This window comes from Tyto alba, unplaced genomic scaffold (genome assembly GCF_018691265.1).
Source record: "Tyto alba isolate M040663 unplaced genomic scaffold, T.alba_DEE_v4.0 Super-Scaffold_9, whole genome shotgun sequence".
NCBI lineage: Eukaryota > Metazoa > Chordata > Aves > Strigiformes > Tytonidae > Tyto > Tyto alba.
The window spans coordinates 13,420,281-13,448,088 of NW_024881330.1; the positions used below are offsets into that span (position 1 = coordinate 13,420,281).

The 27,808-nt window shown below is 41.1% G+C and overlaps 2 protein-coding genes across 9 annotated transcripts in view; one reads left to right on the plus strand and one right to left on the minus strand.

The window, feature by feature from the left end:
- The window catches only part of NTAQ1 (N-terminal glutamine amidase 1), a 35,623-nt gene extending 32,342 nt beyond the window's left edge, over nt 1-3,281 (minus strand). For 2 of the 6 annotated variants that reach the window (XM_042786049.1, XM_042786050.1), the window contains exons 1-4: nt 2,958-3,275; nt 2,550-2,649; nt 1,925-1,975; nt 1,734-1,799 (exon numbers count right to left, since the gene is read on the minus strand). In XM_042786049.1, coding sequence (XP_042641983.1) covers nt 1,734-1,799; nt 1,925-1,975; nt 2,550-2,649; nt 2,958-3,031 — 291 coding nt within the window. In that variant the 5' untranslated portion in view covers nt 3,032-3,275. Of the gene's footprint in view, nt 1-1,733; nt 1,800-1,924; nt 1,976-2,549; nt 2,650-2,957 lie in introns of all 6 variants that reach the window. The other 4 variants (XM_042786044.1, XM_042786045.1, XM_042786046.1 and 1 more) reach the window with 4 other exon arrangements.
- Nucleotides 3,282-3,645: 364 nt separating this feature from the next.
- The window catches only part of ATAD2 (ATPase family AAA domain containing 2), a 37,723-nt gene continuing 13,560 nt past the window's right edge, over nt 3,646-27,808 (plus strand). For 2 of the 3 annotated variants that reach the window (XM_032999658.2, XM_032999660.2), the window contains exons 1-17: nt 3,646-3,966; nt 9,318-9,460; nt 9,999-10,048; nt 12,428-12,581; nt 13,959-14,055; nt 15,002-15,074; nt 17,501-17,611; nt 18,095-18,197; nt 19,195-19,302; nt 20,227-20,335; nt 20,559-20,674; nt 21,920-22,094; nt 22,785-22,873; nt 23,215-23,374; nt 24,965-25,055; nt 25,486-25,800; nt 27,029-27,155. In XM_032999658.2, the coding sequence (XP_032855549.2) occupies nt 3,757-3,966; nt 9,318-9,460; nt 9,999-10,048; nt 12,428-12,581; nt 13,959-14,055; nt 15,002-15,074; nt 17,501-17,611; nt 18,095-18,197; nt 19,195-19,302; nt 20,227-20,335; nt 20,559-20,674; nt 21,920-22,094; nt 22,785-22,873; nt 23,215-23,374; nt 24,965-25,055; nt 25,486-25,800; nt 27,029-27,155 (2,231 nt within the window). In that variant the 5' untranslated portion in view covers nt 3,646-3,756. The remainder of the gene's footprint in view (nt 3,967-9,317; nt 9,461-9,998; nt 10,049-12,427; nt 12,582-13,958; nt 14,056-15,001; nt 15,075-17,500; nt 17,612-18,094; nt 18,198-19,194; nt 19,303-20,226; nt 20,336-20,558; nt 20,675-21,919; nt 22,095-22,784; nt 22,874-23,214; nt 23,375-24,964; nt 25,056-25,485; nt 25,801-27,028; nt 27,156-27,808) is intronic. The other variant, XM_032999659.2, reaches the window with a different exon arrangement.

The following is a 27,808-nucleotide window of genomic DNA, read 5'->3' on the forward strand; positions in this document are numbered from 1 at the left end:
AGGTATTAAGCCTGTAACATCTCCAGCACCAGGAAAGAGATTTCCTAACAACTGTCTCGCCTACTGAGCCTTTCAAAAAACCTTGGTATTCTCCCCATTCCTTTCCAGCCTCTTTTGATTTAAACCTGGACAGCTAAACAAAAGCGTAACTACTCCTAAGAAAAGGAGCAAATCTCTTTCATGTCCCACAAAACACGTAAGTTGAGTGGGGTAAGCATTTTTGGCTTAGACTTGATCCTAAATAAAAGCTCACAACAGTATACGATGATAGCTTAACATTAAAATTATCTAGTGATCTCTTCTAATAAGAGATGCTGTACCTGCTGCAGTAACACTGTGAATTTGAGTGCAGAATGTTTAGCTGCCTGAAGCAGCTGAAAAAAACGCACGCAACTGAGAAAGCAGCAAACGGCTCAGATTGAGAGGACCACAGAAGTAAAAGGAATTCCTATAGCAGCTCTTGAAGCTGGGGAAAAAAACACCTGTACTATATCACACTTTTTCAAAGGAACTATTTTGTCTTGACACACGGGTTATGAGGTGCAGTTTTATTCCTTAACTTGTAAGAAACATAGGTGTGGTGGAGGTTTGGAGACACCGTAGTTACTTATGTTAGGTGCCGGGTACATACGCTTCTGTTTTCCAAAACTAAATTGAAGGTAGCTGTTAGCAGCTTACTAAAGCTTACATTAAATCCACTCATAAGCAGAGTTTGAAGCACTGTCTTTTGACACTTTCAATATAATACAAAACCACAACGGTATTGGAATTAAAAGGATCTTGGGCAAACTATTTTGCCAAACCAACATACATATACAACTGCACGAAACAACATTTAGAAGAATCTCTTACAGAGTATAAGAAAACTTAACTACAAGCATTACCTATCCTAGGATCCACTGGAACATCAAAGTTAAAACACCTTTCAATCCATTAATTTTTATGAGAAATCCACATTCTGACATGGCCTTTCCTGACTCTCCTACTCCTTTTTAGATCATCTTCATAAGACTTGGATCTCTTTTTAAACTAAACATTTTTTTGTACTATAAATACACCAATATTTTTGAAGAGAATGAATGATTCGGAAATCACAGAACTTCAGAGGTTTGCAGATTATTTTTCAGAATTTCAGAAACAGAAATTGCCACAAGAAATATTTTTTTCCATGCTATGTAACTGAAAGAATTCTATAATGATACATACTTGAAAGGAATTCTGTAGTAGCGAATTACATTAATTGATCAAATGACACTCCAAAGCCACCATTTATGGGTCAGTTTAATTGCTGACACCTGAATACATATATTGTTTATATTTTTCTATCCTGTCAGGCCTACATGGATATTTTCATCCATCTACTTCTTATAAGTAGAGACATCTACTTAAAATTCTACAAAGCCAGTAGCCTCAACAATATCCAGACAGTAATTTTCACAAATCTGTTACGTACTCTTACCAGTGTTAAGGTTTGTCACCGGTAGATTTTACTGACCATCTTACTGTTAATTTACTATGGATGGCAAAAAGGAGCACCAGATTTAGGCTGTTTATAAATCTGCTGTAAAAGAATAATAAATATTAATACAAAACTATAGAATGGTTGAGGTTGGAAGGAACCTCTGGAGATCATTTGGTCCAGCCACCTGCTCAAGCAGGGACATCTAGAGCCAGCTGACCGGGTCCATCTCCAGACAGCTTTTGAATGTCTCCAAGGATGGAGACTCCACAACCTCTCTGGGCACCCTTCTCCAATGCTCCATCACCCTCACAGAAAAAAAGTGTTTCTTCATGTTCAGCTGGAACATAAACATAACAGTTTGTTACAGTGAGGATGGGTGACACTGCCCATGTCTGATCCTGCAGCTATCAACTACAGAAGCACGTTCTCAAAATTACTGAGAAAGAGAACAGAATGACTTACCCAGACAACAGGCTCATCTCCATGTCCAGATCTCTGCTTCCACAGTGGAATCTGAAAGTTGTAAGTGAATAAATATGAAGTGAATAAAACCTTTCAGATTCATACAGATTAATTTCAGGTTAATTTGGTAGTTCTTTGCTAATCTGTGCACTTCATCAGCTTACATCTGTGCCGCAGTCAGAAAATTTTCTCTAGTTCCTAACTTTTAGGCGCATGAAGTTGGAGATACTACCTTGGACCACCATGGAATATAGACATTTCCTAAACTGACAGGTTACAGGGAAGAATTACCCCCGCAGCTCACAGGGACATCACACCTATTCCCATGGTCCTGAAAGCACTGGATAACTAAAAAGTCTCACATGGTGCTGTTTGCACACCTCTAAGCAAAAGCGAGCTATGAGAGGGTTTTAGACCATGTCTCACTTACAGGCTGGGCTGCAGCCTAAAGGCCTGGGAGCACATCTCACACATACTGGGGCTGCGGTTACAACACCTGGGAGCACATCTCACCTGTGCCAAGGTGGGGTCTAAATGCCTGGGAGCATGTCTCACCCACACCGGGCTGGGGTGTAAAGGCCTGAATGTCCCACAGCTGTGGTCAGATCACATCCCATTGACTCACCATCCTCCTGTCATTGGATATGAAAACGGCATAAAACTCTTCCAAAGGGTGTTGATCCTGACTCCTGATGTAATCGCAAAGTTTCCAAACATTTTCTTCGCTGTAAACCACAGGAATGGATTTATTTTTTATTTCTTCCCCCCTCCCGCCCCCCACCCCACCCTGACCTCCCGTAAGCAGAGGGGAGCCGAGAGGCGATGCCGGCTGGCCCCGTGGGAGCCCCACAGGCGGCCGGGGGCTCTCCGAGCGCCACACCGGGCCGAGCCGAGCCTCCGGCCGAGGCACGGGCTGGCACAGCGCGCCGTTACCGCTCCCCGCTCCCGCTACCCCACGGCCTCACGGCGCGGGGGGAGCGGGGACGGACCCCCCCCCTCCCGGCTCCCGCCCGCCCCAAGCCCCGGCCCTTACCAGTAGCAGCTGGTGTAGGCGCAGGCGGGGCGGGGCGGCACCGCAGCCCGGTAGGCGGCTGCCGGGCGCGCCATGGCGGGCCTCGGGGGGGGGGGGGGGGGGGGGCGGCGCAGGAAGTGCCGGGCGCGGCGGGAGCCGCTGGCTACGCCTTCCCCAAGGAAACGCGGCCAGGCGGCGGGACCGCCATCCCGGTCCGCCTCGGGCGCTTACCCGCACCGCCGGGGTGGCGGCGCGGCGCGGAACGGGCGACCCGTCTCAGCCGGGGATCCCCTCGGGAGGGACGCGGAGGAGCTGCTATTCAGCCGCCCACCGGAGCGCGGCCCCTTTAAGCGGCAGCGGCGGCCCCGGCCGACCCGGTGGCCCCGCCCTCTGCCGGCGGGAAGCGGCGGAGGGGTGGGCATGGCGCGCGCCGCCAGGCCAATCCCGCGCTGGCAAAACAACCTGCTTCAACTTTTCCGCGCCAAAAATATCGAAAGAGCGCAGTGCGGCCTAGTGTCCCTCCGCCGCCCGGGCCGGGACTAGCTACCGGCGAGAATCCAGCGGCGGCGGGGAGAGCGCGGCGAGGCGCGCGCCGCCGGCCTCAGCGAAGGCGGGGGGCGGGCAGCGTGAGCGGCGGCCCTCGGGGCAGGCGGAAGGAAAGGCGGGAAGGAAAGCAGGAAGGAAGGCGGGCAGGAAGGAAGGCAGGCGAGCGAGGCGGAGGGATCCGGAGGGAGGGTGGAGCCTGAGGGGCGCGCGGAGCGTGGCGGCGGCGGCGGCAGCAGCAGCGGGCGCGGGGTCGGCGACCCCCCCCGCCTCCGCCATGGTGGTCCTGCGGAGCAGCGCAGCCCGCTCGTCCGGCCCGGCCGCCCGCTACAGCCGCCGCCGCCGCCCCCCCTTCGACCTGACGGATTCCAGCTCCGAGTTCATCTCGTTAGAGTCCCCCTCGCTAAACAGCCGCCGCATCTGGACGCGCTCGGGGGCCGCCGCCGGGGCCGCGGGATCCCGGGGCGCCAGGAGAACCGAGGAGGCCGTGAGTAGCGGGGGAGGGATGCGGCTGTGCGGGGAGCGGGGCCTCGGCACGGCGCGGGCGGGGCGGGGGGGTGCCGGCCAGGAGCCGTTGGGAGCTGCTGGCAGGAGCTGTGAGAGCCGAGTCCCCGCGCAAAAGTCACGGCCGGGAGTGGGGGCGACACCCAAGCTATTTAGGATGAGCGCCTACAGCGTGTGAAGAAGCTGCTGGAGCTGCAGTTGGGGTTGCCCTCCGCAGCCGGCCGGGTCCCCGCCACCCCTTTCTGGTCGCCCTGCAGCTAACGGGGGGCTCGGCACAGCCCCCGGGTGGCTTGCTGCGCTGGGAATATAAACTTTTCTCTGCATCACCGTAAGGTTTGGTGTGTCATCCGTATTTTGCCTTCCCCGTTTATTTTGATTACGTTTGTTATCTTAAGTAAAAATTTATCTTGAAAAGATCTTAGAGACCGCTTTGCTTTAGTTGTGGTAATGCTCACAGGGAGTGTTTGCTGTTCCGATGACAAAAATGCATCAAAAACATCGCTTGACACAAAATGTACCTGACGTATAGCTGCGTTCTAGCTGGCCCGAAGTGCCTGTGAAATACTTCTTAGTGAAGTGTGTATGGATATTACTTTGAATGCTTTAAAAACAAAGTTCTGTTCAGAAGTTGGGACTAATTTGTACTTAACTAAAGCATTTATGTTTGTAACCTAAAATGGTGAAAACTTCTCTTAAGCTTTTCATGATTTTAATTACCCTAGTAGAAAAGAGACAAATTACATGATTATAAAGGATGTTAAGTAGTCCATGCTCTCTGCATCTCAGTGTTAGTACTTTAGTAACTGAACCATTTCACTTTGAGAAGTTCATTGCTTTTAATGTAGCTTTCAAGAGCTAAAACTATTCAAGTCAGGCTCTTCTCCGTAGGGTGTCCTGCATTTTCATAACAAATAGAGGCAGACCAGGTCCAACTCAGAAGTGGTCTGCACTTCAGGGGAGCCCTGCCTTGGAGTGATGCCTGTAGTAGACTCTGTTTTCTTCCAGCAGAACTCTTTCAGAATTTTCAATTGTATAGATTCGTAATTTTTTTCATTATTTTCAAGACTGCTGATCTAAGAAGGAAGAAATAAATCCTTGGGGTATTTTGTTGTTAGTTTGTTTTTGTGGGTTTAGGGTTTTTTTTTGTTGTTGTTGTTTTTCTTTGCAGACATGGAATCTGCTTAAAGATCACTGCTTTGCTTTTGCAGTCTACACTAGAAATGGTTGTCAGAGACTACAGGGGACTCAGCTGCCCACTGCACACGGGGGAAGGCTGTGCAAAGTTAGGCAAATAAAGCAGCTGACTGTTCTCTGTGCGGAGAACAGGAATGAGGAAGTTAAATGTGAACTTGTCACTGAAACCAAAGCAGAGTCATCCTTATGAAACTGGTTGTAAGGTTCTTTGGTTTTATTTCAGGTTTGGTTTGTTTGTTTGTTTCTTTTTCCCTTTTTGCAGATCTTTCCCATGCTTTGAGGCATGGAGTCATTCTTACTTCATTTGTAGGATGGCTGGGCTCTGCTGGAGTGTTTTAGCTGCAGAGGCAATGCAGAAATGTCCAGATGACAATGATACAGGTGCTAGCTGCATGTTCAAGTCCTAATGCCTCTTTCCTAACTTACTGATGTGCAAGACCTTGGTGGCAAGCTTTTGCAGTTTTTCTTATATCAACAAGCAGTTTATCTCAGTTATTCAGCTTGTTTTATCCACAGAGAGTAAAGAGCATACAGCAGAAAGTCTAAGGTAAACCAGCATGTGATGGGTTTATCCTCTTCCAGGTTTCCAGTCTCAAGGAATTCCATGGCAGATCCGGAGTGGCTACTGTCCCTTTGGAAACTGTGTATCTCCAGGTCTATAACCCTGGTGCATGCAATTCCCCAAGCTGAACAAGGTTGCTCTCTTGTGACCTGTGTTTGAGGGCAGGGTGCGCCAGAGTTCTCTTTTTGTCCGGGCGAAGTGAAAACTGGCACTTTTCCAGGCTGAGCCTTCATGACTTGTCTTTGTAGGGACTGATAGCGGCATCAGAGCTCACTGCCTTGTTGCCTAAGCACATTTATCTGTTCTGATAGTACTGCAACATAGAGTTACTTCCTCAGATATACCAGACAGTTAAACACAGTTTTTGTAAAAAGATGTTTTAGAAACAATTGCTAATCATTTCCTATAGCATGAGAAAAGTAACAAAATATTAAATGCTTTCAAATTTTGAAATACTTACAAAATTCTTTCATCTGGTTGCCTTATCTTTGAAGTTTAGCCATTTGCTTTTACTTAATTTCACTTCTTGAGAGTGTTTTTTGAGCCTGCTATGGGTGATAATAGTTACTCTTGCTCTGCTGGCAGCTTGCTGGAGTTAACCTAATAGTTCCTGGTGTCTGCCATCTCACCAAACTGGGATGCCTTCTTAAGAATGGAGGGCAGTCACAGTTAGCAGTATACATTGTTACTGTGTCCTAATTTGAGCCAAGATTAAGGTGAAAAGACAACACCTGTGGTATATGTTATCCTCTGTACTGTATTGTGAATATTGCATTAAAAATATGTTTAAAAAAGCAAACAAATGCATAAGTATACATAGAAAGATTTCCCAGGTCACTGTATTTTTTTTTCCTAACATCTGTGCTGACATTCTCTAAGTTTTTGTTGTTCTCTCAGTTTTGAATTTGGCTTCAGAAATATCTGAAGTATATTATTGCAGTCATCTTTTAACTGATACAATAAACCTTTAAGATTTCTCCCAAGGAATATTTACATCTAGACCAATGAAGTAGAAATATCCAAAGCGGCGGTTATGACTCGTGTATCTTGGAGTTTAAGAAAGCTGAATCTTTCAGAGCTGTTCCCAACTTTGCAATCTAATTTCACGAGTGATTGTGTATTTAGAAATAAAGCCTCTTGCTTAAAAAATTGTCCTTATTTGGAAGTGCTGTATGTTCGGAGTAGCTGAATCTCGTAGCCCTATGAACAGTAAAAGGGACCTGATCTTTCTTCCCTCTCTGGCTGAGCAGGATGAAAACCCATTAGTGGGATAATAGGCACAGGTGCAAGTATGTAATATGGATCCCTCTATTATCTGGTGTTGGGCGCCCGGCCGGCCTGTACCCGTGCCCAGGTGTGCGCCGGGGCGGGCAGCGGGCTGTGTAAGCCCCAGAGGTGCACCCCCCCCCCCCCGGCTGCCAGTGTGCAGGCCCCGTGCACGCACACACGCGACTGTGTGAATCCCTGTGCAGCCGGCCTCTGACCCCCAGTCAGACCAGCAAGTGCCCTCTCATGGCCTGGTCTCCCAGTTACCTCACGCAGACACAGGCAGGTCCCTGGCCCAGACCTATGGCCTCTCCAGTAGCTGCCCCATAGCCCAGCACTTGGCTCAGACCCACCCCCAGTCTCCTCTGTCTGCTCCACTCTCGTGGCTTTTCCAGTATCTGGTTCTCAAAACCGAAGCTACTTGCCAGCTACACTGGGTTGGTGGCTGTTGGTGATGGCGCAGGCCGTGAGAAAGTGGGGCCCCTTCTCCCCTTGCTGGCCCTCGGACCTCTCTGCCCCGGGACACAGACAGAAACACCATTAAATAAATAAGAAGCCAGGACAGACTGTGGCAATTGCTGTCCCACATCGAGTCCTCTGTTAGGTGACCCCCCGAGGCCTCTTTCACCCTCAGCCCTGAGAGGTCCCTCACCCAGTAGCTTTGGGCTGACCGATGGCCCCAGAGGAGTAGGGCCAGGCTGCTCCCCCAGCCCGGTGTTACTGGGATGCCCCTGCTCACCAGTGTTTCCCTGCAGCCTCTTCTTTATGCAGATCAGCCTTTAATCATATAATCTAACATTAGAGGTAGTTCCCAGACACGCCTATAGATTTGGTAGGATGATATATAAGCCACAGTCATACCAGCTGTAGCAATACTGTATTTGCAGGTGAGAGAACATAATTATTTCTTGGTCTAGAGTTTTTTTTCCTAGTTGTCTCTGTGATGAATGCTGAAAGTATTGGTTTAAGTCTTTACGTACTCCTGTGTGCAAATGTGCGCAAAACTCTGCCTTCTTCAAACCTAAGGCTCTCGACAAATTAAAAATAAGTTGAAAGCCTTTCTGTTACAGTTACTTTGTTAAACCTTTGAGAAAAAAAGATGTTAAAGGTGACTCTGGCAGACCAGACTGCCTCTCATTAAGCTTTAGGTCTTGTTACGTGCATCTACGCTGGATCCACGAAACAGAAAATCTTTAGCGGTTTAATGTCAGATGCCCAATTCAAAAGCCAGCTATGGGAAGCATCTTGTGAGACCTCACTCTACCAGCCTGGAGAACAGCAAGAAGGGAGGTGTTCTTGAAAACGAGCGGTGAAGGAAGGATGATTGAAATCCTCCTTGTCTTATCACCAGATGTTGTTGGGTGAACACTGGGGATGGCTTGTTCAAGGTTATCTGAAGAGATGACCATCGGACAGTTAGAGGAGTGCCCGGCTCTGTGGCTCAGGGCTGACCCTTCAGCAGTGGGTGGCCGCAGCTCTCACTGCGTGTCCCTGCAACGGCCTTGCGTGTGCGTCATTGCCCTCTTGTAGCAACATCATTGCCCTCTTGTAGCAACCTTCTTCATGCTTCTGTCATCATCTCCATCAACTACTAATGGGAGTACCTCTTGGTAAAGTTAGTGTCAAGAAGTAGAAGAATCTGGTCTGTTTTCCGCCCTTTTCAGTGTGAGATTTAGAGTTTGGCATACTTGTAGTGAAACTTTAGTTGTAAACTGAGCAAGCCCCCTCTCATAGTCATCACAGCTTTCCTCTCATAGTAAAGCAAATAGTACTCATCTTCCTTGCAGAAATACCAATGTGAACAAGATCAACAGCCATAAAAACGTATATCTTCAGTTTCTTTGGTTTCCTGTGGGTAAATGCTGTCCTGAAGAAAATCTTTCAGTGTTCCTCTGAATACAGTTATAAATGGAACAGAGATAGGAGAAAAACTCTCCTAACTAATTTTTAATCCCATGACATTCAAGGTCAAGCTTGACTGTTCTTCTGAAACAATTTTAAATAAAAGGTTTTGGGGTTTTTTTCGCGAAATGCTGAGTTTATATGGAAGGCTTTGCTACAGTAAGTTTTTCAAAGGATATTAAGTTGTCCACAAGAAAAGCATGGCAGAGGGGAGCTTTAGCTTTGAAAGCTGGTTTTGTTTTCCTGAGAGCTACTTCTTGGTATAGAAGTGGTTCAAGGCTTACCTGCCATTAGTTGTAACGCTGTCGAGTCAGGCGAGTTAACGAACAAACTTGCCTGAGGCAGAATTTCCTTCCTAGCTCAATATATGTGGTTCAGATAAATATATTCTTATTTCCTTCTTTTCTTAGGAATTTTCCTCTGGCAAAATTGAATGTTTTGATGGACACTGTTTAAGATCAGTGAGAAAAAACATGCCACCCTGTTCAGACTCTGGTTTTGACAAAAGCATGGAAATATTAAGTGAAAATGTCAATGGAAGACATTTTACGAGGTATTGTATTTCTAGATGTCCAATCTCTGTTCAGTTTATAGAAGGAAAAGGAAAAGTGAAAGCATGCACAGTGAGTCATATCATGATAAATCTACAGCTAAAAATCTGCAGGGGAATACAATTATGTTTATGTCAGTGTCAGTATCTTAGAACTAGAATCATTCTCCTTAGTAAGTGTCTTCTGCTTGTATAAAAAATACATATCTTTCCACAATTCCTTTGAGATGTCTCCTCCATTTTGGTTACTGAGATATTATTTGCCTTATTGAGATTTATTGATTAGGAGGTTAGGGTATGTATGTCCTTATGAAACTGTTGGCATGCGGTGCGCAGTAGGCTTGGGATCTGAATCCTCCTTGTGGTCCACAGGCTTTTATTTGCATGACGTGGAGCACCAGATTATAAACTTGGTGAAGTTCCCCAGTCTTGAGGGGGAACTATATAATGCAATATAATATGATATGATATGATACTTCTATACAGTAATTTTAGTAGAGTAATTATTTTCACCTCTCCTCTTTTCTCTTTATTAATGTAGACAGTTGGCAAAGCCAAAATCAGAACAAAAAAAAGAAGAATATATAGAAGGTAAGTAGTAGTAATTCCTTAAGATTCCTTTTTAGCCTGGTTTCTGGGAAGGATTGCATTTGGTCACTCTGTTTATCTAACTTGGCCCCAAAAACTTCTGAACTCATCAGCCAAAATCAGTTGAAGTTATGAGAATGGATATCTCAAACATAATGAATTTCCTGTGAGTTTTATGAAGAGAGGTAAGTACAAAAAGGGGGATATGCTATTAATTTTTTTCAGGCTTTGGAGAATGCACTGTGGATTCCAGCCTTCTCTTAGGCACTAGAGAATCTGTTCCTTAGCTTGGGTTTCTTCGTGACACGGATTTTCTGGAATCTGCAGGACACAAATTAATTTAAAATCATTCTTGCAAATAGGAGGGAATATTGCAGTATTATACTAGAATCACAGAATGGTTTGGATTGGAAGGGACATTAAATATCATCTAGTTCCAACTCCCCTGCCACGCGCAGGGACACCTTCCACTAGACCAGGGTGCTCCCAGCCCCGTCCAACCTGGCCTTGAACCCTTCCAGGGAGGGGGCAGCCACAGCTTCTCTGGGCACCCTGTGCCAGTGTCTCACCACCCCCACAGTAAAGAATTTCTTCCTTATATTTAATATAAATCTGCCCTCTTTCAGTTTAAAACTGTTACCCCTCATCGTATCACTAACCTCCCTGATAAAGAGTCCCTTCCCATCTTTCCTGTAGCCCCCTTGAAGAACTAGATGGCCACTATAAGGTCTCCCTGGAGCCTTCTCTTCTCCAGGCTGAACAACCCCAACTCTCTCAGCCTGTCCTCACAGCAGAGGTGCTCCAGCCCCCTGATCATCTTCATGGCCTCCTCTGGAGCTGCTCCAACAGATCCATGTCCTTCTTATACTGGCGGCCCCAGAGCTGGACCCAGCACTGTGGGTGGGGTCTCCTGAGAGCGGATTAGAGGGGCAGAATCCCCTCCCTGGACCTGCTGGCCACACTTCTCTTGATGCAGCCCAGGAGACAGTTGGCTTTCTGGGCTGTGAGCACACACAGGTGGCTCATAGTCAGTTTTCCACCCACTAATACCCCCAGGTGCTTCTCCGCAGGGCTGCTCTCAATCCACTCATCACCCAGCCTGTATTTGTGCTTGGGACTGCCCCAACCCATGTGCAGGACCTTGCACTTGACCTTGTTGAACTTCACAAGGTTTGCACAGGCCAACCTCTCAAGCCTGTCCAGGTCTGTCTGGATGGCATCCCTTCCCTCCAGCGTGTCAACTGCACCACACAGCTTGGTGTCGTCAGTGAACTTGCAGAGGGTGCATTCAATCCCACTGTCCATGTCTCCAACAAAGAGATTATAATATAGTATATTTTATTAACTATAATACTGAATTAATAATGTTTGTTATAATACTTATTAAATACAATATTAATTATATGATTGGGTTATAATATGCGTGAGGTAAAAAGTAATTCAGTCATGAGACGCACAAACCCACTGATGTGAGGAAGGTGTCTCTGAAGTTCAGCGATTTACCTTGAAACCAAATTGTGGTGCAGGGTACACAAGTGGGCTTGGTGCCGTGAGGCTGCTTGCTGGCAGCTGGGAAAATCGCTTAGCTCCAGGCAGCATCCTGCCAGCCACAGGCTGAATGCAAGAAGGGGCCTGAAATGCACTTTGTGTGTAGTAATTCAGGTTCTAATTGGGCAACGTACATTGTTATTTACTGAGCTCAGACTTAGTTTTATCGTTAGTGATGATGAGATAGAAGCATAGCTGTGTTTATACTAACTTTCTCACTGACCTCTTTCACCTCTTTTAATGATAGTGCAAGTAAGACACCCATGGCAAATGATGTTACTTGGTAAATACTGGGCAGATCTTTTTTCGCAAACAAGCAAGCATTTGAATTCTATGGTATTTGGAAATTTATCTCAAGGCACTTCTTACCTTCTAGAGCTTTTGTGTCATGATGGAGAAAATTAAAGTGATGCATGCTTAAACAGCATACTAAAAAGGTGCATCTTAAGAATAGACTTCCCACATAAACGATTTTTTAAAAAAACTATTAGATGCAATATTACATGAATGGATTAAAAACACCTTAGATAGAGATATTTGTTGTTTTCACTTTTCCAGAAAGAAGTAACTGTATGGAACAAAAGTTGCGTGTTTCTTTTCATTGGATTGCCTTTTCAGTTTATTAAATAGTTGCTATATGAGTCATGCTTTTAAGTAGATAGTCTAAAGATAAGTAATTTAAATTGAATGCTGTGGTCATGGCAAAAACTTTTTATTTTAAGAAAAAAATCAATCCACTGCAGATTTTTTTTTACGTTTTACTAGAGCAATGGTGAAATAAAGGAATTAACATATTTTCTGTTTCACAATATTTTTTATATTAATGAATTTTAGTCACCAGAACACTGAGGAAAAGACGTGAAGCAAAAGCTACAGAACAAGTCCATGAAGAAAATGGGGATTTGGAGGTCCGCCGAAGCTGCAGGCTTCGACAAAGTCGTTACACCACTACAAATCAATCTGTTTTGTTTGACAAACTTATAACAAAGTAAGCGGTGTTTTTTCATCATCATGCAAAACTACTAATGTGATCCTTACTAGCAAGCCTTTGTGATATGGCATAATATTGGCTAGCGACTTTCTCATTCTTTTGAGAACAGAGAAAGGTATTGTTATTACTGGCAGTAAGAGCTAAATGTATTCAGTGGTTAGGCTGAGATATTCTGTGTTTCCCTATGTAAACAATACATCCTTGTGATGGCTGCTGGGCTGCAGGTGCCCATGGTTACACAGCACCAGGAACACAGCTTGGAACTTTCGGGATGATGTTAGCAATGGCAAGATCAGCTGGAGTCTCCTACTTTTCCTGCACCAGTATGCCCTGTAATTGTTGTTAATATCTTGATCTGTGTAAGGCATGGGCCTTTTTACTTCACAGCCAATCTGTTTAACCCAGGTTTTTTAGAAGTAGGTGCTTGTGGCTGTTCTAAGATATCTGTGAGTGTGTGTGGGAGGATGTCTTTGGAAGGTGCTTTATATGTAAACAATTTGGGCACAGCTAATGTTTAAATTGGCCACTGCTGTCTTCATTTTGGGATTGCCAGTTGCAGAGAGGTCTTCGTATTAGAGCATCTCTTATGTATGGGCTGTGTGGGTTTATGTGTTGTGTTGTGAACCAAGATGATCACTTTATGTTGTGACTTTCGGTAGATTTAACTTGTCCTCTGAACTGGCATCAGAAGCAGCTTCATTTTTAATTAACTTTTCTTCCATGCTTATGAATGTTTTTATAATGCTTGGTTAAGATACTGAGGAAAGTTGGATACAGCCAGTGAAGTAGTCTTAGTGTTTCTGCCTGTCTGTCCATGTCAGTTCTCTTTGTGAAGCCCAAATTGACATTGTTTTATGAAAGGTTTGCAAAGTTGTAACAGCAGTGAGATGCTTTTTCCAGCATGTATACTCACGGAGAATCAACATAAAACTTAAATTATAGTTAAGAATAACCAACCTGTTGTCTGAGGGAGGCTGTGAACTAAAGATGACTTAATGCTATCATGCAGAGCAACTTAAGTGCTATTAAAAACTGCCATAATTTCTTTCTGTTATCTTACCATGATCTTCAGAATTCTTTTTTTCCTATGAAAACAGATTTTTTTTTTTTTTTTTTACGGTGTTCAGCAAGAGGGTAGAGTAAACCTGATAAAAATGTATGTTTGCAAATCTTCAAAGCATGTTCTTAAATCTATCTATAAAAAAGTAAACATTTGACCTGATTTTTAAGTAGTGTTGAAAAACTTGATTGTCAACGACTCTTGCTTTGTGCATACCATATTAAAATATCATACTGATTATGTGTTCTGTTTCAAATGGGGTAGTTTTTTGTACTTGCCTATCTTTGCTCTTACATGTCAACTTTTTATCTTAGTACTGCAGAGGCAGTCTTGCAAAAAATGGATGACATGGAGAAGATGCGTAGACGGCGAATGATAGAAGACCTTGGAGTGTTCCATGACACACAAGAAGTAGATATTTATTTACTTTATAAGCAATATATTTCACACAGGGGAAATTAGTTGTAATTTTAATTTAGCTGAAATCACTTCCAAAGAATAGTGTAATTTAAAATAACATTTGTTTTCACACTCTAATTATAATTTAACATCTTACTGTTACAGTTGTGCTACAGATACGCTCTAAGGGTGGAGGAAATATCTTCTTCAGAAGACATGAAATAGTAGTGATATGCTGAAATACATGTCTTATACTACACTTTCTGAGTTGCCTTATGATTTTTTAATGGACACTGTTTACAAACAGCTGTTTTAGGGCTTGGGTTTTCACTTCGAATCTTACTAAAAACTTAATTAATTGATGTCTGCTTTATGCATGTTTGTTCTTGTGCCAGTCCTGCCTGTGAGCTTAAGTAGTCATCTGTCCCTAGAGGAACTTATGTTAAAATTATATACAGCAATCATATTCCCTCTGTCTCAGTTTTGCTCTATTAAATTAAGTTCTTACTGTCCTTTTGAATGACAGGCACTTAATTTTTTTAAACATCTTCATAGCCTGCTTTCATAGTTTTTTGATTAGATCAGAATTTCTTTTTTTTCCTCTTTTTTTTTTTTTTATTGAAACCAGAATTGTCCATAGTACTTTGTATATCATCTCTGAAATGCCTGTATGAATTTCTTGTTGTCTGCTAGGAATTGCTTTTTCCTGGGTTCTGCCACACTGTTGGATTATTAACCTGTGATTAATTGATACACATTTATCCCATATACTAAGCCTTATTTTAGAGCAGAAATACCCTGGGTGCCAGAATGATGTTCCTATTCTCTGCTCTTGTATCTTAATTTAATCTTTTGTGTACATGGAGTGCCTTGATAATGTTACTATATGGGCACCAAATATGCCCGTGTCAGGTTTTCTGCATATTTGTGACCAATCTTTCTTGTTACTTTTAATTAGGAAAAACTTGATATGTACTCCCGAGGAAAGAAAGAAATCCAAAGAGCTGACCAAAAAATAGCTGATAATCAAGGTGATGTTGTAGATTAGTTCTGTTAAACTTTTTTTACTATGCTCTAGCCAAAAGCCTTATTTTAAACAATTGAGATGAGCTGAACTGCTAGGTATTTTTCATCTATTAAAAAATATCTATTGCTATCGACATTACAAGCCGTAGTCACAGACTCTAGGGCTGTGCTGTAGTGAGCTCAGAACAGGTATTCAGTGGGGGGGGGGGAAAAAATCCATGCTTTTCCAAAATGCTTACAAGATAAAAGGCAACAGGTGACTGTGGACGGGTGGGAATACAAAGAAATGGACGGTATTACTCAGAATGAGAAAGAATGATCTTGCTACAGCAGGACCATGACAGTTTTCACAGTTTTGAGCAGCACAGCGAGATTTTTCAGGAAGCAAGGTAGGCTGCCAGATGTGTATGGAAAGCTCCTTGAGCACAAAGATCAGCAGGGGAGAAGACAGTGGTGTTCATTTTTGTGTTTAGCAGTAGTCAGTGGAAGCTGCTGTCTGGGCCTCTAATTAGGAGCTGTCATCCCAGTGCTCGGTGGAAATAACATGAGGAATAAGGTTAAATTGTAAAAGGCCATATTAACTTTATGTTTTAAATGAGGGGAAAAAACTTTAAGGTTTTAAGGAAAGTGATAGTTGTGATTGAGGCAGTCAGTCCAGTGATCCTCGTAGGAGCTTTCTGGATGGAAAAGAATGGGGCAAGACTGTACTTAAGGGCAGAAGAGGATGTGGCAGTAGTTGATCCAATTGGTGGTAGGTTTTGTGATAGACCTCCTCTGCACACCCACAAAAGAGCTCAGAGAGACAGTGGCAGGAGGAGATGCCTGAATGATGCCCTGCTGGGCTACTCCCAGGGCCATCAGCGCATTAAAGTCCTATCTGCAGGAGCCCAGAGGAGCACAGGGCTGCATAAGGGGAGGCTGGGACTCAAATCAAGGAGGAGCAGCTGCCTTGTCTGGACCCCTCCCAGGGCTCTCCCAGCAGAGCCATCAGCCCCAGTCTCCAGGTGTGAAGTCCATCTGGATGAGACATGGGGAACAGCTCTTCAGATCACCTTTTGGACTAAGGAGTTACTGGCTAGGAGTGGGACACATTGTGGGATGCAGGGGAAAAACAGTTCACACAGGACTTAGGGGATCTTTAGGGAAGGAACTAAAGGCAGGACAAGGGAGGTGTTGAGGTAATTTTGTGAGGAACAAGAGTGGGGAAATAGAGGGGCAAGGGGATAAAAAGGGCTGGTCATATGTAAATAGTTTGCTGGTCAGTATGATTGATTAACTGTGCCCTGCACTTGATCACCTTCAGAACTTTAATAAGTAGATGATTTATACTCAGTGAGGGCAGTATCTTATATGTGTTACACAGGCTATGTAAGACTTGACCACTGAGAATAGAGACTTACAAAAAGGTTCAAGGTGTCCAGGTGTTAAAGCACTGGGGTGATCTTGTTCCTAATTATGAACAGGCCAGAGAACAGTCTGTGGCCTGTTATTAGTTCAGACCTAGCCTGTGGCTCCCAGGTGCACATCTTGGTGATCAGACCTCCTTGTAGAGCAGTGAGAGAACACTTGGAGCCACAGGAGGAGTCCAGTGAGAAGCTGGCCTAAAGAAACCAAGGTAGGGCAAGGCATTAACAAAAAGAATTGTGATCAGGTGTGCCAAGGGTATTTGACTAGTGAGGGAGAAGGACAGCTGATTCATCATTTTGAGATGTAGTTAGGAGAATATCAACTCACGGCTTTAATAAGAGCAGCTTTAATACAAGGCATGGGCAGTCTAGAGGGAGGAGCTATATAGCCTGATTCAGGTGTGTGGATCTCAAGGACTTGGGGCAGGAGTGACTTGTCATTATAAATAATATGTTAAATGGGAAATAAGAATGTGGGGTAATTCATTTGTGATCAAAGTGAAAACTCTGGAATTTTGAATTAGGAAAAAACTGAAATATACTTTCATAATGAAAAGCATGCCAGGAAGGAGTGGGGAAAGTGTTTCAGTGTTGGTGTAAAGATTAGAGGAGCAGAAAAACAGAGAAATTAATGCCTTTATGACAGGAGTGCTGGAGTACCAATGACTGGGCGTGGAAGTGATGCCAAAATAATTTTTCAGGAACAATAAATGACTTTCTGAAATAGTGATTTTCATAGGAGGTGCATTTTAGCTAAGCAACATGACAGATTTGTTGTTAATAAGACTGATGAGAAGTCACCCAGCAATTTCAGTGAGGACAGAAAATTATCTATATGTATGCTCCTCTGTGTTTTATAATTTCTGCAATATGTCCTGCATAAATTGGTCTTATGGTTTTGCAGGTTTTCAGATCTATTGTGTTACTGACATGAAGATAATAGTAAAACCTATAGGCATGTGTAGTGCATTTTTAATTTAATATTATTTGCAACAGTACTTAAACAGTTTTATGTTCATGTACAGTAGCTTCATCAGAAGAAAGTGAAGAGAAAGATGATGATGGTGAAGACACTCAAAAGCGTTATTACTTCCGACAGAGGAAAACTGTTGAGCGCTATCAAGCTCCATTGGAAAGTAAGTTATACGCACAGTTTTTCTTCAAGCTAATTTATTGCATATGAGTGAGATACTTTTTTAGAATGAAAATATATACACACGCTCAGTTTCTATTTAAATTTCTTACCTTCATTCTATAAGTAAATTTTATTAAATCATGTATCCTGTGCACATTATATTTCTTTGCCATTTGGCATACTTATTATTGGTTTTCAGTAAAAAAATGACCTATGTATCTTTCAAAGAACAGTAATTAAGCAGACTTGATAATCTTACTCTTGTGTTTTTCAGTTCTTAAAAAGTAGGTATCTGGTTTTATGCTTCTACTGTGCACTGATTTAAAAAAAAAATCTGCACTGCCCCCCCTTCCCTCTCCCCATCACTGGACACTTCCTCTGAAATTAGAGATGGGTGAAACACATCACATTTTCTGCCTGTTTCGCTATCTTGCTTTCTCTTAAACTAGTTTGTAATATCATCCTAAATTCTTTGATTTAACAGAACCAAGACAACGTAAGATTTTTTTTTCGGGCCAGTCTTCACCTGTCAGACATTCATTTAGAAGTGCTCAGTCACAAGGGTCTTGCTACAAAGGAACTAACAGGTTGGTGTATGCTTAGTGATAGTTCTTATTTATCAATAGTGCTGTCAATTACATTACTGAATAATGCTTTCAAGGGTTTTTGGACTGGTGGTAATTACAGATTAATAGTAAGATTATTGCTGTGGTAGCCTGAGGGCATAAAGAAAACAAATATTGGGGGGAAAGGCTATACTTTTTATTAGCCATTGGATTTTTTAAAATGCAGTATTTATGGTCACTGATAAAGTGATTATGGAGGGTGTGGCTGAGATTATGTAACGGAAATTATTTTGTTCTGGAATTGAAGCCAGAATCTCCATCTGAAAATCTTGGATTATTTAATCTTGAAGGATACAAATTATTTTCTTAAAATTTAAGATAATTTAGTCAGAGGGAGAGCCTGTATGGAAGTTTTAATTGATTTTTTTTTTAATCTCTCAAATACTGATTCTGGTTTCTCTTTGGAATCAGTTAATGTTTCTGTACGAAACTATCCTTAAACAAGAAAAATACTAAATGAAATTATAAATTGCAATAGTAATGACAAAGGGGGTTTAGATCCAGTAACCAGTTAGAGCATCGAGAATGCTGTCTTTTGCTAGATATGAGTACTTTGTTTAGCGTCCTTGAAAGCAGACAGTTATGGAAGGAAGGGATTTTGAAGCCAAATTTTTAAATATGTTAAAAAGATTTCTGTTTCAGACTGGATACATAATGCTCAGTGAAACTCAATTTCTGTGTGTCTGAGAGATTGGACAAAATGAGTAATTTGTTTATGAAATTTTTTTGCAAACTAGTTATTTTTTTTTTTTGCAAACATTTTACTTCCCTAAGAAAAGTGAAACTTTGATGTCACAAGGAAAATCATGTAATATACTTTGAAATCAGATTCATAAGAGTACAATGATCTGGAAACTTAATAGATCTCAAAGTAAATTCTGAGATAGAATTCACTTAAAATTTGGTATTACTTAGTGTGTAGTTTAATTTTTTTACTTGTTTGTTTAAATGCTTGCAGACTGAGACATGCAGTCCATAACAGTGATTCTACATCCTCTTCCTCATCTGATGATGAAGAGCATTTTGAAAGGCGTATGAAACACAGCCGCAACAGAGATTTAAGAAGGTCAGTGAAATTGGAGAATAGGGGAGGGAGGAGTCTACCTGGGAGGAGTCTGCATCTGCCTAACTGTGAAGTGTTATCATCTTCATCTTCTACCCTTTCTAAATTGTGGCGATATTTAATCCTATCTGTTGATACTGACAACTGTAACTAGACTCTCTAAAATTGGATTTTTAGAATTGATTTTTAATAAACAATTTGATTTCTAGGTGGGAATGGGAGCAGGAACACTCTTATGTCATTTTTTAATGTAAAATTCTACTGGTCCTGTGTTTTACAGTAGTTCATTCGGAAAAAAAAACCCACCATAACAGAAAATGTATTAAATAGAGGAAATGGTGGAGGTTTAACATAATTAACATAATTATTTTCTAGAACGTAACAAATGTTCTAGAAAAGTTTTCAGACCACTGTCTTCCAGACGTGTGTCTTCTGGCACATACATCCCAGGGTCTTTGGGAAGTACCATCAGTGGTGGGCAGCCCTTATAATGTTAAGCCACACTGAAATAAGTATCCCCTTGGGCTGTAACTCCTTGAATGTAGAAGTGATGAATCTTTGATAGATGTCAGTGTGTTTTGGGGGGTACTTCCATTACACAAATCAAGGTCAGTTCGCAGTCTTCACATACGGAACAACTTTTCTAAGTTTGCGTTCATATATGTGCTATGTTGATTGGCATGAATATTCATAAGTGCTAAGAGTTGTTAAAATAATTAATCCAGCTCAATGTCTGGTGTGTACATTTTCCTTTATTTACTCATGGACATTAAATGTAAAACAATTTGAATGAATACTTAACTACTAAGGAAGTTTATGCTCATTTATAAGGTCTTCTGCATTCACTTGCCATCATTATAAAAGCAAAAACTTTCTGCCTGTATCAAGTTAGAGAGCACCTTTCTCTTTCTCCTTAATTCAATTCAGGTGTCTTCCACTAAACTTTCGGAAAGATGAGTTAAAGGGAATTCAGAAGGATAGAATGAAAATTGGAGCAAGTCTGGCTGATGTTGATCCAATGCAAATAGATTGCTCGGTAAGCATTTTTAGTTCATTGTGTCAGTGAGATGTTTCCAATGTTTATCAAAGCTTTCAATAACGTGTGATCTACAACTGCCTTGGTTTACAGTTTTCGCTTAAGCAATTTGAAAATTGCCCAGAACATTTCCTTTGTGCTGACATGTAATTTCTGATGGACCCTTATCAAGGTTGCAGTTGTCTTTAACATGTAAAATGTGTTCTGTTGAATTTATCCTTAGGTACGATTTGATGCTGTGGGTGGTCTTTCCGACCACATTTCAGCTTTAAAAGAGATGGTCGTTTTTCCATTGCTTTACCCAGAAGTCTTTGAGAAATTCAAAATTCAACCACCAAGGTAACAGACATTGTTTAAAACTACGATTCATCTATTTTATGTAGAATATTCAACTGAGGTATCAGTATGTTTCCATGCTTCAAAATTTTCAGCAGCATTGATGGATTTTTTTGGCAGTAATAAAAAATAATTTTTTAAAAATGGATAGAATCCAGAATATATGTAGATTCAAAGATTTACTGTGTGGTGAGAGTATACTTTAAAGGTGTCTTTCCTTTAAAAGGTTGGTTTGTGGTGTTTTTATTTTGAGTTCTATGTACAACTCAACTTGATTAGTTTTTAAGCAGGAAGGAATTACCTACTGGTAGTCAGCTGTAATTTGTTGCTTGGAAGTCCAGTTGTTTCTCCTACCTACGCTTTTTCAAGTGCTCAAGTATCAGTTTTACAATTTCTAGGACTTGCAACTAGAACCTTGCAGTGTTTATTGTGCTTGGGATAAAATAAGAATTTGTCCACTTACACAGCTAAATTAGTTCTGCGTTATGAAATGAAAGTATTAGAGATACAATTGATAGCTTTATATATTCTTGGTCAGCAAAACTCAGTCATGGTATATTGAAATACGACTTTAAATTCTTTGCTTTCATTAACTTTAAAATTATTACAAATAATGAAAAAAAATTTTTCAGTGTTTTGCTTCTTTATTCACTGAAAATATATTTGAAACAGCAGTGCATTCGTTTTTCTAGTTGAAAGCCATGTTTATCTGGAAATGAATACCCTCATGGCTTTAGACTTCCTCCTCATTTATCATTAGCAATGGATGGTCTGGGAGACGAAATCCAGTTGCTTAAAGCTTTTTAATGGAGAGTGAAATGCTTTATTATCAAATCTCACCCCTTGTGAAAACAAGAATGGATATGCAGTATATCACTGAAAAATAAACTGATGATTCAAAAGTTAGCCCAGTCTCAGACTGTGTGCTGAAGTTTGTTTTTGTTTGGCTCCACTGTGCTGTAACCACCCCTGCTTGTCAGCAGTTTTGGAAGTGTCCTTCTGGAACACTGTGATCTTTTCTCAAGGTTTTGTACGTCTGCACTGTCCTCTTTATTAATTTTGTTTGATGCCTTGTTGAATTGTGTAGGAACACAAAACTTCCATCCATTTTGACTTTTGTTACACTTCAGTTGTTACCACTGTTTTCTAGATGAAGTGTTTTGTTTAGGAGAGAAGAGTTGTGTGTTTTAGGGATGGGGGTTGTAATGTTTTTGATTTTCAGAATTTTTTTTTTTTTTTTAATTGTAGAGGCTGTCTATTCTATGGTCCACCAGGGACTGGAAAGACACTGGTGGCTCGTGCTCTTGCTAATGAATGTAGCCAAGGTGACAGGAGGATAGCCTTTTTTATGAGAAAAGGTGCCGACTGCCTGAGTAAATGGGTGGGTGAATCTGAACGACAGCTTCGTTTATTATTTGATCAGGTAAGGTTGAAATGTGTGATGTGTTCTATCCAAGTTGTAACTGTAATTTTCTATGGTTAGTATTTTTAAGAACTCACTTCTTTTCGTGTTTTGTCAGTTCCTTCCACTGAAATGGGATTGTCAGTATTTCCTTTTTCAGTGAGTTTTTTAGGGGCTTGAAATCTTGAGATGTATTGAGAAAGATTAATAAAACAAATGAGAAAACCTTGCAAAGCAAACCCCCGCCCCCCCCCACCTCAGAAAAAAACCCAAGCCAAACAAACAAAACAAAACAAAACAAAACAACAAAAACAGCCACAAAAGAAGTTTCAAGATGCAAGAGATATAGTGGCTTCAAATCAGAAAGAAACAGATGCAGGCTGAAAGCATGGTCATTTAAATTCATAACAGAAGCTTGCTACCAGAACCTGTAATTGAATTAAATCCTGGCTATGTTCTCGGTGGTTGCCAAATAGCTGCAAAAACTACTGGTATGATTTGTTTCCTGTCACCCAATCTCAGTGGGTCGACGTAGGCTGCTGTTTTCCGTTACTTATGACACTTACTCCATTAGCTCAATTACTAGAGATCCCTGATGCTAGTCTGAAAAATCTAGTTCCAGTGACTTTCCAACCATAAAGTTTTTCATGCATTTTCTCTTTCAAAGAGTGCTGGTTTACTTCTGTCAACATTCTTGTGTTTTCATTCTAGGCCTACCAGATGCGACCTTCAATTATTTTCTTTGATGAGATAGATGGTCTTGCTCCCGTGAGGTCCAGTAAACAAGACCAAATTCATAGGTAGTATGTTTTTTGTGTCTACATAGAAGCTTCTTGATCTTTGGGGAAAAAAGGCCATAACCCATTTAACTTTGAAACATTAATTTATTGTGAAAACTAGTAATTCAGTACTATTACATTTCAGATGATTTTTTTAAACACTGAAAATCATTCCCTAAGCTTGAGATCGGCACAAGGCTTGTGTTACCTTCTCTAGTTTTTTATGTCTTAAAATGAGTCTTTCACTAATCAGTATCTCATCAATTAAAAGCTTGTTGTTTTTGAGTAATCATTGGAGAAGCTCGTGTAGAATGTAACAAAATTTACTGAACCAGTAAATGAAAATTTTGTTTTTCTGTTAGTTCTATTGTATCAACACTTCTGGCACTTATGGATGGCTTAGACAGCAGAGGAGAGATTGTGGTAATCGGAGCCACCAACAGACTGGATTCCATAGATCCTGCTTTACGAAGACCTGGACGCTTTGATCGAGAGTTCCTCTTCAGTTTGCCAAATAAAGAGGTCAGAACTGAAACTCAGTCTTAATGCTGATGTGTCAAAGTTCATCTTTATAACAAAACCACATAATGATGCAGTATCACAGAGTGAGTAAAGTCGAAACTATTATTATACAACTTGGACAAAAGAGGGATATCTGGAGAGACTGTGTTGTACTATGGAGAGCAGATCTGATACTGAATACAGATGATTCAGATGACCTCAACAAGTAGTTCTGTAATTAGCTCTGATTTCACTGTGGCCAGCCAAGAAAACGGGATGCTTCTAGACACTGAAATGCTTAAGAAAGAATGAATATATGAATTAGCTATAAATTACTGATATCTCATCTTGAAAATGAAAGAAATGGTGTGCACGCAAGAATTCCTTTTTGCTAACAAAAACTTTTGTCGAAGCTGGTGCTAGAGTGAATTACAATTTTTCATTCCCAAAGCAGTTCATGTTTGCTTACTTATTTAATCCACTTAAACACTTTCACCCTGAAGTGCTCTTGCTCTCAGTTCTTGGTTTATGAATGGATAGTGGATGTACCTGTGTTGGATTTTTCCCAGGATGGGTAACCTAGGATATATGTCTGAGTATTTAGGGATCTGACATTCTTCCTGGTACTTATTAACGGGCAGTTGGACAAAGATGTGAAGTACCCTGCACAGGTGGAGGGCTTGTGAAGCTTCCAGTTAAAAGGCAATAGCTAAGCAATGAAAAAATAGGTATATAGCAACCAAAAAAATACTGGGGGGGAGGGAGATGTGTGAAGACAGTATGCAGAATTGGATCCCTGTTTTTGTGTTTTTTCTCTGGCTATCACTGATACTTTTCTTTCTTTCATTAGCACTTTTTGGAAAAAGGATAAAATGCTTATTGGAGTGAAGGCTAGTAAAAGTGCACTAAACAGTGTATTTAGCACAAACATTTGTCTCCAGTTTTCATCTGCTCTCAGGAACAGGAGAGGAGGTGCCATGAAACAGATCTAATACATGATTCCCTACTGTGGAAGAATTCTTGAAATCTGCTGTAATTAATCTGTGTACCAGGAAATAAAAGTCTTGCTAAGATCGGAGATGAGGATAGGCAACATTTGACATTTTCTGGATCAGTGACAGTAGTTTGAGTCATAATTATTGTTGTTCTTTGTAGTAACTGTAGCAATCTGAAACTTAGTGCTAGGACTGTTTTCCTTGAATGAACTGTCAGGAAAACAAATTAGATAAACTAATGAGACTGTCACCATGAAATTTTGCTAATTTTGAGAGATTTTTCTTTGATGAAAAATCTCTGTTTGCAGGTAATTTTTTTTACTACAGTTTTTTTCCTCAGGATTATTAGGTCTCATGGAAACTTACTTTTTATGTAAGCTATAAATGTCTTCTATTTCACTGCAGGCTCACAGAAAGAGTTTAATATAACAAGTTTAGAATTTCCTGCTTGGAAAAGCAGAGAGCATATTAACTGAACTTCAAAATACTTTAAAGTTTAGCAGATAAGGAAATTATTTATATTATTGAGAGGGGGTTTGGGGTTTTGTATTGTGGTTTGGGGTTTTTTTAAGAGAAAACTTAGGACAAACTAAAATGCAACCATTATTGCTTTCAGTCTAGAAAAGAGATTTTCAAGATTCACACACGAGACTGGAACCCTAAGCCATTGGACATGTTTCTTGAAGAGCTAGCTGAAAAATGCGTTGGTAAGTTTGAAAACAAAGTGAGTTACTGCATGTGACTGAGTCCTAAGGAATCTGAGGTTGTACCAGGCGGTACCCCAGCTCTTGTGCCTTGCTGTGGAGTAAGGCAGTGAGGCAGCTGGCATGTCTTGGAAGCAAACAAAGTTAGATATCTCTTTATTTTTCTTTTTGTGTGTCAGAACATTGAATGGGGTTTGGGCATCTTCCTCGGGAACAGAGTTTTAAAACTAGGAGGCTGCTTCATAAGCGCAGGGTATCAATCTGTGAGCCATGTAACAAAACTTCTCTGCAGTGCAGTAACTCTTTAAATTCTTTCTTAACCTGTTAATTTTTGGCTGCATACAAAGTCTTTCAGTGTTGCACTTCAGACACCTTGGCCTTGACTCCTGTGGTGCCTGAGACTGATGTAACATTTGATTCTTTTCTTTATTAGGATACTGTGGTGCTGATATTAAGTCCTTATGTGCTGAAGCTGCCCTCTGTGCTTTGCGCCGCTGCTATCCTCAGATATACAAAAGTAGCAAGAAACTGCAGTTAGATATCACTTCTATTAAAATAAGAGCAAAGGATTTTGCCGTGGCTATGCAGAAGACTGTTCCAGCTTCACAGAGGGCTGTGGCTTCACCTGGGCGAGCGTTGTCACCTATTTCAAAACCACTGCTTGAAAACACACTAGCAAGAATTTTACAAGCCTTGCAGAAAGTATTTCCCCATGCAGAGATTGCACTAAAGAAGGACCAACAGCAAGGTATAACAATAACATCCACTTCTTTAAAATTCTGCCAAAGCAAAAACTTCTGATTGGTGCAATCAGCATACACAAATCTCTCAGCCCTAATGACAGTAGAATTTTATAATATGCACGTGCACAGTGCTGCATGTGAATGACTCGCAATTTGCAATAGAGCTATGCATTCTCTACTAGAGCACCCTATAGCTAACATATTTATAATTTGTAGAGATGGATCTAAAATGTAATGTATGAGGCACCTCTTTCAAAATAAATGTTTAAACGGAGGGACAATGGTATTTTTACATGAATGCTTCTAATTCCTGTCTGAAGAGTATCAGGACCACAATATGGGTGGTTTAAGCTAAATAGTTTTAGCTATCATGATTTTTAAGCATAGTGTCTTAATTGAAATGTTTGTGGATCACAGTGTACACTTGCATGTGAGATCAGAATGTTTTAGAAGTGTATACTTTGGGGCTTGGCTTGCATAGCATATGTAAGCTCATGCTCCTGACTGCATCAGCCCTGATCAGGTTTACTCTGTAGCTGGTGAGAGCAAATAAATGAATAAACTCACTCCACTCCTGATTAATGGAGATCTGTGAATAGTAACTTATGCTAATTCCTGGAGAATATCATAACAGTATTACTCCCAGTAGAGCTGGGAGATATATTTATATTGGTAAAACAGAGGTGAAAATCTACCAACAAAATAAAAGCAGAGAAGCTAGGGGATTGGTAATTGCATCCCCTCTCTGCTGTTCACCTTCCATTATCTTCTCCTTCAGTGATCTTTGAGGAGCCTTATTTAGAAGTTGTGTTGGTCTGTATATTCTGACTCATTAGTCCTAGACAGATAGAAGTCTGTGGCCATCACATTCACTTAATTTCCCCACATCTAGTTGGGGAACCTGCTCCAGAAAGAATTAGCATTGTTGAGTTTTTCATGTGTATAGGAACTACAGAAGTTATTCCTAATCATCATTATTCTAAGGAAGAAACCTCCAAGTTTTCACCAACAGAAGCATAATAGCTTATGCAAATCATGGGATGTAAGACAGCTTTGTAGAGACTTGTGCAATCTCCTTAGGTCTGTGAATTAACTCTTCAGAAAATAGCATTCCATGTGTGCCCTCAAATGAAGAAATATAAGTGGTTTCCAGCACTGATTTAGAAGCTCTATTAAGGCAAGAGCGAGAAATGGACTATTCAGGAAAGTTAACAAGCCTCTCTTGTATTTCAGACAGTTTAAACCATATTTTAAGAAGTGATATGATTGACAGTGATGAGGAATCACCATCAATTTTTGAAGATAAGCCAACTCATAAAACATCTGATAGACAAAAGGAAAACGTCCTCAATTTTAGCAGGTAAATGTTTGTCCCTTTTATGTGTGTGTGGGAGAGTGATCAATATTTGCAAGAAGTAAGTATGGAACTGGGTACTAATGTTTTAATGGAGTACATTGCCATAACCCAGCAAACTGAACGGCCCAGCCCTCTTTTCCCACATCAGAGTGGTCCACAGACTACTAGAACATGTTGATTTAATCCATGGTATGACTTGAAAGACTCAAGACCAGAGAAATGTGCTGTCTGTCCTCTGAGCTAAAAAAAAAGTATGGATCTGTGTAGCCTTCTACCTTCCAAGGTCATTAAACCAGTCATGTATGTAGCAGAAACAAAATTGAGAAACGGTTTGTTAAAACATGGTGAGAAAACCATAAGTGATGTCTGCATTTTGTACCTTTAACCTACTAAATTTATATTAATCTTCTGACATTTTAATGTGGAAGTTGTATAAGACAACAGTTAGAAAAAAAGATAATTGTTGTCACTGTTGGGTCAGTTATTTTTCTTTTTATTGTTGTGCTGTCCAGAAAATCTTCTGCTCTGCTGAGCTTAGTTAGGTCTCTAGGATCTTTGACTTCACCCAGTAAAGGTACAACAGTATTGTGGTGGAAAAAACAAATGCTCTTCACAAATATGTTTCATGGCAGTAAAGCAAGATTACTAGGAAATGA